We start from the raw sequence: 10754 nt of genomic DNA on the forward strand, positions 1-10754 counted from the left end.
TACAAAATCCAGTGTGCAAGTAAGGAGTTAAAAGCAATGAAATTTTTTCATAGTCAGAACATAGACTGTGAGACCTTAGGTTTCTTTCTTCTGTAGTCAGGCTGTTAACTTTTTCACCCACATCCTTGAAAACAAGGATATGTATATATATTAGAAATTAAACTAGAGAGGCTCTTGACTCAGGGACAATAGGTTGAATGTTTAATAGTGATTTTTATAGGTCAAAAATCAGAAAGATATATAATAACCAGACAAGGATCATACACATTTGCAAAATGTTTCTAAACAGAAAGACAAAATAATAAAAGATATAAATCTCAAGGAGAGGCATCTAAGGAACAAATGAGAATTTTAAAAAGTAAAACTTTGCCAGAGATAAGAAAAATTTTGATGGTAGAATACCTGCTTTGCAAGTGTGAAACCCTGACCCCAGGCCCACCAAAAAAATAAATGAAAAGTTTAAAAAAGAAAATTTTTGAGTCCATAAGATAAGAGTCTGTTTTTTTTTTTTTTTTTTAAAGGACCACTTTACACTCTTTAGGATGTCCATAATAATAAACAATACTAAGCCAGGCACCGGTGGCTCACTCCTATAATCATAGCTACTTGGAAAGCTGAGATCTTTGCAAGACCCCATCTCCATCACTTGAGCCACTCTACCAGCCCAACAAGACCCCATCTCCAAAATAACCAGAGCAAAATGGACTGGAGGTGTGGCTCAAGCAGTAGAGCACCTGCTTTGCAAACCCCAGTCCCACTAAAAAAACAAAAAACCAAAATTAGTGATAATGTATTAGTGCAGATGTGGTGCAGATGTGGAGAAATTGGAACAACATTTATGTAGTGCTGGTAGAAATTTGTATTGTCATGGAAAAAAACAATCTAGAAGTTTTTCAAAATGGGAAGGGTATACTCTATGAACTAGCAGTTTCACTATTAAGTATTAATCCAAGAGACAGTAGGGGACATTACCAACAGAGTTTCTTTTTTGAAGTGATTAAAAAGATGTCCTAAAATTTATTATAGTGATCTTTGCACAATTTTGAGTATAAAAACTGGACTTGTACACTGTAACTGACTAAATTTTATGTTACATGAATTGTCTCTCAGTAAAGCTGTTATTTTTTAAAAGGAACACAGAACAGGAAATAGCCCCTTACAAACAAAAACACAATAGCTGAAATACACAAAAGGTTTGTAAATTTAGTCATAAAAGTCTTCTAAAGGATAGTTCAGGTGGGAAAAGCAAAAAGGAAAACTAGAAAAATAGAACAAAGAAAAATAATTTTGAAATGTGACCATTATAAGTCCCAAAAAACTAAAAGATGGAAGGGAAGAAATAATAAAATGAATGATATGAACATTTTTCCACAATAAAAGATAATTATGTCTACATTGAAAAAGTTCATTACATTTCCCACATGATGAGTTAAAAATGACCCATGGCAATAATGATCCAGTGTAATTTCCCACTTTGGTAGCATCCCTTGGTAACTACGGGTTAGCCTGGCTATAATCCACATGGTACAGTGCCAGCAGTTATCCTAACACTACTTCCATTTTAGATATTGTGTATAAAAATGGCAAAGGGATCTTATATTTAGCTTGCTTCACATTACTTTACATTTCTTATGTATCCAGTGATTCCTACGGAAGTTGGTTTTATCATTTCTCAATTTCATTGATAATTTCTACTTCCCATAACTCATCACAGTTCAGTTGTTGTCTCATACCATTTGTCACCATCAGGAATTAACATCCTGATGTTGTCCTATCCCTATCATCCTTTTCCCAAAAAACATATTCAACATGTTTCAGTTCACAAGTTATCGTTGCAAATCCTACCTGTGATAACAGTTGGGTTAGGGATTTCTCTAAGACTACTGCCAGGCTCAGTGCTTTATACGTAAGGCTCACAGGTCTCAGAAGAACTGTTACACTCTTGGTTGTGGGTCATTAAAGCGAGAGGACACAGATTAAAATGATTAAAGAACAAAGGCACTTAGGTAAGTACATAGTTCTTTTACAGTGGAATTACCCAATGTGTTAGTTTTCTCTACAACTATGTGCAACAATTCTGTAATGTGTTGCCAACAAGGAAAGTTCACCTGAGCCTTGTCCATGCAATGCTTATATGACTGATCTAAATTTTTTAGACTGTAGGCCTGCATATAAAACTGCACTCACCACAACTCACATAGATAGAAAAAACTCTCCAGTTAAACTGGGACTGTGTGGCCAAGGCTTCAGTATGCAAAAACACTTATCAGGCAGAAGATTGCATAGCTCATCTTCTAGGAGCTGACCAATGACAGTCCTGTAGACAGGCTTTTCTTGGTAATGTACAAGGTTTTCAAACCTTAGGTTTACTGAGTTAACCTTTTTGTTTGTTTTCTGTTTTCCTCGTTGTGGTACTAGGAATTGAACTCTGAGTTAACTAACCCTTTTTTAAAACTTGTCTTTTTGTCTCTTAACATTGTTTTTTAGAGAACATAAGTTCATAATTTGATTAACTCTGTTTTATGACATTTTCTATTAAGATTTTTGCTCAAATCTAAGAAATACTTCCCAACTCAGAGTCTCAAAGATTTCTAGTGTGCTTTTTGTTATAAGTTCTAGCGTTCAAGGTTTCATGTTAGGCCCATGATCCATTTTATATTATTTTTATATTTGATAAGCGTTATTGATAAAGGGTTCTTTTATCACATGGATACTAATTATTCCAACACTAATTGTTGAAATACTGTTTTCTTCTTTGCGTTTCCTTTGCACCTTTTTTAAAAAAATTGTTTACAGTAATATTCCCTTATGGGGATATGTTGCAGAACTACCAGTGGATGCCTGAAGTCATGGTTAGTACCAAACTGTACATCATCCTCCCCAAAACAGTTGTCCTTTGCTCCTGTGTCTTTAATCTTACTTCATTCTTTTTTTAATTTTTTCATGGCATTTACCACTGGTGGTAGTTATATATTGTTTGGTTTCCCTTCTTTGTTTTCTTCAACCTTGCATCCCTGCCTTTGTCAACAATGCCTAGTGGTCAATGTGTAATCAATAAATATTTACTGAGTGATTGGTTGAATGAATACTGAATGAATAGTATTCCTTTGTGTCAATTTGTGTGTATTACCCTAGAAAAGCAACCTAATCTACTGGATTACTGAAAACAACACTAATTTAATTTCAGTTTGAAATTAAAATATGTAGCTGAAAGCTCCTTATATTTTTTAATTTAATTGGGGAGTATCACAAAAATTCTCATAGCATTTGCATATTTACCTTTTTAATTATTTCCTGCTTGGCATTTTTACTGTTTGCTTCTGAATTGACGTATCCTGGACCAATATATAAATTTCACTATCATACAGAAACAAAACTATTTACAGCATTAAAAACTAAGTGATTAATTTGAATTATTTTGTTCTAGTTTCAAAAATTGAGACATGATCTTGAAATGGTACTATCTACTATTCAGTCAAAGAATGAAAAGTCAAAGAAAGACTTATCAAGGTATATTTATTTTGTAATTACTATTAATCAGTGATACGTGTTGAATTGGCATTTTGAGTTCTATTTGGTGATTTGCTTTGTTTTTCCATATTTAAAGAGAGCAACAGTGGTTGGATGAACAGCAACAAATACTGGAATCTCTTAATGTACTACATAGTGAATTGAAAAACCAGGTTGTTACATTTTCTGAATCAAGGTAATTTTGTGTTCTAGATTTTTAAAGTAGCAGAAATTATTTTTTTTAATGGTACATGAAATAAGAGCAGATTTTATCAGGAATCATGAGCCTTGCCCTGACTTACCAACTATTTGTTACATAACCTTTTATTGATGACCTTACATTGTAGAATCATTGGTTTCATTACAGAATATTACTTTCATAAAGCTAGTTATTTGGTTTAAGCAAATGAAGCTTCTACAAAGATAAACTTTATGAATAACCAGGAACATGTGCATGTATTTTAAAATGCTTTACTTTTCTTTTCATCTATTAGAATCTTTAATGAGCTGAAAGCTAAAATACTTAGTGTACAAGAATTTAAGGAGAAACTCTTGGTTTCTTTGGGTGAGTTTCTAGAAGACCATTTTCCTCTGCCTGATGGCAATGTTAAAAAGAAACAGGTAAGTTTAATATTAGCTTTTATCATTGCTTTTGAATTCTTAATTTTAATCCATTACTTCATTTGTTTGTTTTTTGTTTTATTTTGTTGGCAAATAATTTGTTCAAGAATTTCTTTCTTCCTTTCTTTCCTTTCCTTGTCCTTTTCCTTTTTCCTTTCCTTATTGGGTCTGGAACTCACTATATAGCTCACATGACCTCAAACTCTTGAACTTCATCCTCTAAAGTGCTGGGATTAATATGCCACCACACCCAGCCAAGTGTTTTATTCTTTGATTTTTAAAAATTACTTAGGTTGCTTTTATATTCAATGTCTAGAGAACATTTTTGTTAAATCTCAAGATTAGAGAGGTGTTGTTCAGTGTCTTCTAAGATGGAATGTGTGATACGGAACTCTGCGGCCATCCAGTTGCTATTTGCCGTTTGTGGTTATAGAGCTGAAAAGTTGTTTGAACTTCAGTAATTTAACAAGGATATGTCATAATGCTGTTCATTCAATATCAATTTTCTCTGAACAAATTTAGTTCACATTTCATGAAAAGTTTCTTTTTATGTCTATTGTTTATTAATGTTGAAACATTTGTTTCTTATCTGCTTCATTTTTCTTAATATTTTTTATTTGTATTTTCTTGGATTATCTCAAACTTTATATTTTAATATGTGCTTTGCTTATTTGTTAATCTGTTTTATAATTATGTTGCCTTTACCCCTCATAAATCATGCTCATTTTTGCTATTCCTTTTCAATTAGCAAGATATTAGGAAATTTTGATATCCAGCTTTAGTCTAATATCTTTACTCAGGAATCACATTTATTTTTGGTAGTGTCACTTTATTATTTCCTTTTATATATTTATATTTCCATAAGACTTTATAAACACTTCATAGTAATCTTTGGTATCAGGAAATGGGTGACTTTGCAATTAATTTTTTTGTACTTAATTGAACATCTGAACTCAATCCTTCTTAGAATTATTGGAAGAAGGTTTTTAGTAGTTTCCTTTAGAGTTTTGACATATTAGATATTTTAGACAGTACTATGGATAAAGACATAGAATACAAAGTTATCACATTTTCAGATGATATAAAACCACTGTGAGAGACTAGATTAAAAAAAAAGACAGATTACAGTATGTGCAGAAAACAATCATGATTTTAAATGGTCTCATCTATGTCTTGTGAAAAAGAATTGAAAGACCTAGTAGTGACTAATAGGGAGAATACTTGGGTCTTATAATAGCCATCTTCCAATATCTGATGAACTTGAGTAGAATTTGAATGAGTTATTTTTTTTGTTATTCCAAGGAAAAAAGAATAATGTGATGAGTTAACATTAGGAAATGTCAAGAGCTGTGGAAAGGTGAACTGGGCTCCCTTAGGAGCAAATTTCTTGCCTGAAACTTTGTAAATGTAGTCTAGAAGGTCTTTTTTTTTTTTTTGAAGAATATTTAGTGAGGGGTTCAAATATTATGCTTTCTTTTATATGCAGTATTCATAATATAATATATTACATGTTTATGGGTAATTTGAATTGTGTCTTATAACAGTTATGAAAGTTTTCACTGTTGTGGAGGTTTTTCAATTGCTCTTTTATAAATCTAGTATAATATGGTCGTATCCTTACAGATTTGTACTTTTTGTTTGTTTTTTGGCAATTCTCGAGTTTGAACACCGGGCCTTGGTTGCTAGGCAGATGACCTACCACTTGAGCCACACCCCCAGTCCCTCAGAATTTTTTTCATATCACCTGATTATGAGGTTGATTTTAGTTACCTTGTACCATTGCAACTAAGAAATACTAATTTAAAAAATCTTTTAGTTCAGTATTCTGCCAATGCTAATTGTTATTCACATTTTTCTCAAAGAAAAACATTCAACAGTCAACTGTACAGCTGATAACCCTGCATGAAATGATAATGGTAAGTGTTTGACATATTGTTTTTTGTCTCAGAGCTACCTCTTACTTAGTCACTTATGAATAGTTGTTCTCAGGCTTAAAAGTAAAAACACACTGCTTCAATTCTTAGGGTATATGTTGATATTAAATACATTTACAATAATTTATCTTTACTACAAAATTAGTATCTGTCTTCTATATTAGCAGTGTGGGAAGAATATTGTCATTTAAAGAATATAAAGTTAAAGTCCAACCCTTACACATTCCAAGGTTTATTGGAGTTAGATACTATTAACAAAATTTTTGATGTTTAGTATTTGCATAGTAAAACCTCATGCTGTTACATTGATGGAATTTTAGTTGACAGCTCTGTACTCTACCTAAAATATATAAGTGATCTTAAAGATACTTTCCAAAAAGTTGGAGAAATTAGTGCGAAATTTTCTGTAAATAACATCAGTCTCTTTGTCATCATATAAAAATTGAGTAATTTCAACCTTTTCTGTTTGTCATTTGTTTTACAAATAAATGTCTTTGACATTTTAAAATGTATTTGAACATCCTCCAGATTATTAAACATATTTCTTAATATATTTAAATAGTATTAATGTGATAATCCATGGCAAATTGGGCAGAGAGGAAATAAAAGTCTATGAAGATAAGGTATTTATTAGTTAGTGCACCTTTTTAACATTGGTGAATAAAGGATAGCTTTCTAGCTGGGTGCTGGTGGCTCACACCTGTAATTCTAGCTACTCAGGAGGCAGAGATCAATAGGATCATGGTTCAAAGCCAGCCTGGGCAAATAGCTCATGGGACCTTACCTCGAAAATAACCATCACAAAAAGGGCTGGTGAAGTGGCTCAAGGTGAAAGCCCTGAGTTCAAGCCCCAGTACTGGAAAAAAATTTTTAAAAGATAGCTTTCTTGATAAAGAATACTATTGCTTTATAAAGGCAAAATTCAAATATTTATTGAATTTGTGATTAGAGTATGTTAGCGTATTTCTAGCTTCTCCAGTTTATACTGAAACTGTACAACTTGTTTTTATAACTTGTCTTAATTTGTTTTAATAAAAATAGTCACGTCAGGTGACAAATATTGAGAAATATTAACTGTGATGTGTATGTGTATAATTTTTGAATAGTGTGCTGTGTGATGTAATGTAAAACTTAGGAAACTGAGCATGCATCTGAAACCTCATCAATGATAAAAGTGACCCAATTCTTAAACTGCAATTTAGTAAAAAATAAAGTTCAATATACATATTCATTTTTAAATTTGAATTTTTATTATTTAATTTTCTACTGTTTTCTAGAATTTTTTATGGTTTTATTAGCATATAATAGTTATATAGGGGGATACACTGTGGTACTTACATATGTGTTTAAAATATGTTTTAGTTGGAGTTACCCTTTCCGCCATTCTCCCTCTTCCCCCCTTTCCCCTTCTTAGAACAATTCCAACAAATTTCATTCTTCTGTTTTCATATATGGAAACAAGATAAATCTACCATATACACACTCATTCCCCTTTTCCTTGTACCCACCCCACTTCCATGTCTTCTAGAATTTTGATTAATTAAATAAGAATGCTTTTATTTTATTTACTTATTTATTTTTGTAGTGGTGGGGATGGAACCCAGGGCCTCATTGTACTAAGAAAGAGTTATACCACCAATTTAGACAAGCTTTTAAATAAGCAAGTGTTATAAAATAGGAATTCATTCTTTCTCTCTGTTTTTTTTTTTTTTTTTTTTGTGTATGTGGTACTGGTGATAGAACTCAGGACTTTATGCTTGCTTAGCAAGTGCTATGCCTTTTGAGCCATGCCCAAGTCCCTTTGTTTTTAGTTTTTCAGAGCAGCAATCCTCATACCTGCCCCCAGCTGAGATTATAGGCATGTTCCACTATGCCAGTCTATACCTAGAAGAAATGGGTTACAAGCTCTTTTCTCTAGGTTGTGGCGCTTGACATGGGTAAAGTCAATTGCTGGTTAACATTTTCATTTTGAGAAGTATCACTGAAAGTAGTGCTTGACAGAGTAATTTTATTCACTTTTATAGCAGTTTGTATTTATGTAAATTATGCCTTTTCTGTGTTCCTTAAAATGATAGCATCTTTTAATTAAAGCTTTGGCCTGGCAATCCAGAAATAGAGCCTAATCCTTAGTCTCCCACCAATTAATTATGTGCCCCTGAGGAATACTTTAATCCTTCTAAGTTCTGCTTTTATAATTTGTGAAGGAACTGGTGCTAATAAAGAGGCAAAACAGTAATCTACATTTAGCATTTTTCACTATATTTTATAAAACATTACTCAAAAATTATAACTTTTCTAATTCCAGTGGATATGGGAAAAACAGGTGATTCTCAGATCTTATTAACTGCCTTCCCTGAACATGCTCGTGTCCACAAAACCCTGATTTTCAAGCCCTTAGAACATAATAATGGAGACCACTTCCATGTGGAATGCAGCTCGGAACACACTGCCTTATAGAATTAATGCAAATACTCAAAACCAGATATGGTTGTCAGCCTTACCATCCTTGATGAAAAAGAATCAAGGGTATTGAGGATGAAGTTGAAGAAAATGATGATAAAGTTGACTGTTCTAAAGATTTATAAAATGGATAGTTATTTTGAGGGGTGAAACTGGTGATTTCTTCTCCTCCCTCCCTCTAATAGTAAGATACTCTTGATAATTTTCTTTTGAATTTTATGTGTATGTAGTTGAATTTTATTTTTTTTTAAATTAAAGGATCCAAAGATTTCTTGGGATCAAACCTAGGGTCCTGTGCATGCTAGGCCAAGTGTTCTATCACTGAACTACGAATTTTAACATTTAAGTTTCTTAGCCTTTTATCTTTGAAAAATTATTAATACTAAACAAAATAGAAGAATTATAAATGCTTTATAGCCAGGTCTTAGGAAATGTTTTTCAAAAGTTGCAATACAGAGAAATTCATTTTAAAACTTTTTCAATTCACTAATCTCTGAAGTCTTAAAAATCAAATCTGTTATTTAAGTTAGTACATAAAAGTTATGCTTTACACAGTTGTTTAAGGAGAAAAGAGGCTAACATTTTTGGTGGAAAACTATTGTTAGGTCATAGACTTTTTTTCAAGTAAAGTATACTTTGAATGATATTTTTTTCCTAGATTCTTATAAATAGAATGTTTGATGTTCCACATGATCCATATGTCAAAATTAGTGATTCCTTTTGGCCACCTTATATTGAGCTGCTGCTGCGTAATGGAATTGCCTTGAGACATCCAGAAGATCCAACCCGAATAAGATTAGAAGCCTTTCATCAGTAAAAGGACAGTCTCTCTTCACACAGTGAAAAATCTTGTCATCCAAGGATAAACTTGAGACTCTTTAATAAAGAATATTATTTGCAACCAAAGTAATAGTCCATCTTCCTTTCTCTTTCTGTTTTTTTGTCTCTTTTTTTTTTTTTTTTTTTTAAGACAGGGTCTCATTATGTAGCCAGGCTAGCCTCCAATTTCCTATCCTTCTCTCTCTGCAGTGCAGGCTGCTACCAAACCAAGCAAATCCATCTTCCTTTTATCCCTAAGTGACACTTCCAACAAGTCATTTTTAAAATGTTCCTTTCTTATTCATTCAGTGCTTTGGTGTTTTTAACTGTATGTACAAAAATACAAGAAATATTTAGGCTTATATTTAATATACCTTACTTTACTCCATATTCTTTTGAAGATTCTTTGTGAATTTATGCTATTGCTAATGTTTTTCTTTTTAAATATATAGGAGTATCTTATGCATGTTGAGTTCTATTTTAATACTTTTATATTTAGAATTTATAAGGAAAAATCATTCAATTTGGAATTTTTGTTTTGTTTTTTTAGTGGTAGGAATCAAACCCAGGGCCTCATTCATGCTAAGTAAGCACTTTACCACTAAGTGACACTTCAACCTTAGGAATAGTTTTGAAATTGAAGTAATATTCGATAAAGGAATTGGCATAATTTTAAAACACTTAGCAAATGTGTTTCATGTACATTGGCCATTTCTAGATGTGTTAAAAACTGAAATATGAAAAGCTAATGGGTATACCTATAGCGTTAAAACTATTTTAATGTGTATAATATAGCAAGTAACATACATATTAATCTGCTTTTGATTCTGCTAATTATTACCAGTAAAATTGTGTTCATGACAATTTGTAAATTTTTTTGTAAATAAAATTTTTTCTAAAAATCTCTAGTTATTGGTGCTGTGGCATATTTTTATAGACAAGACTTTCACATGTAGATAAATTAAGATAGTATATGACTCATTCACAATTATGTATAAGCTAAGCTAGAAAATTCTAAACTTACTCAGTATCATTAGTTTTTTTTTTTTTAAGGAATACTGTGTGCTTTGTTGTTGAAAATGCTTTCTACTGTATATTATCCCAAGATTCTTCTTTACCAAATAAGTATACCATGTCCCTGTGCAGAAAACACACGTACTTTGTTGATGATGATGATGATGATGATGATGATGATGATTGAGATAGGAGCCCATTATGTATCCACAGCTGGTCTTGAATTTGGTTTTGATTTTTTCTCCCCCCACTTGGATGAATATGTATTTAATCTTATCTCAAAACATATGTGAAAATCATTTCTATGTAGACTAAAGATGTAAGTGGGAAAATACATTATACATCTTTTTTACAGAAAAGCATAAGAAAGCTTCTTAATTGACCTTGAGGTAGGTA

At 31.9% G+C, this 10754-nt stretch overlaps 1 protein-coding gene across 3 annotated transcripts in view; it reads left to right on the forward strand.

Annotated features, from left to right (window-relative positions):
• Cenpk (centromere protein K) overlaps positions 1 to 10242 on the forward strand; it is a 35910-nt gene extending 25668 nt beyond the window's left edge. Inside the window, exons 7-12 of one of the 3 annotated variants that reach the window (XM_074077403.1) lie at positions 2826 to 2852; positions 3428 to 3510; positions 3608 to 3706; positions 4005 to 4131; positions 5994 to 6047; positions 9184 to 10234. In XM_074077403.1, coding sequence (XP_073933504.1) covers positions 2826 to 2852; positions 3428 to 3510; positions 3608 to 3706; positions 4005 to 4131; positions 5994 to 6047; positions 9184 to 9342 — 549 coding nt within the window. In that variant the 3' untranslated portion in view covers positions 9343 to 10234. Of the gene's footprint in view, positions 1 to 2825; positions 2853 to 3427; positions 3511 to 3607; positions 3707 to 4004; positions 4132 to 5993; positions 6048 to 9183 lie in introns of all 3 variants that reach the window. The other 2 variants (XM_074077404.1, XM_020165936.2) reach the window with 2 other exon arrangements.
• Positions 10243 to 10754: the final 512 nt, after the last annotated feature.

This window comes from Castor canadensis, chromosome 6, assembly GCF_047511655.1.
Source record: "Castor canadensis chromosome 6, mCasCan1.hap1v2, whole genome shotgun sequence".
NCBI classification, from domain to species: domain Eukaryota; kingdom Metazoa; phylum Chordata; class Mammalia; order Rodentia; family Castoridae; genus Castor; species Castor canadensis.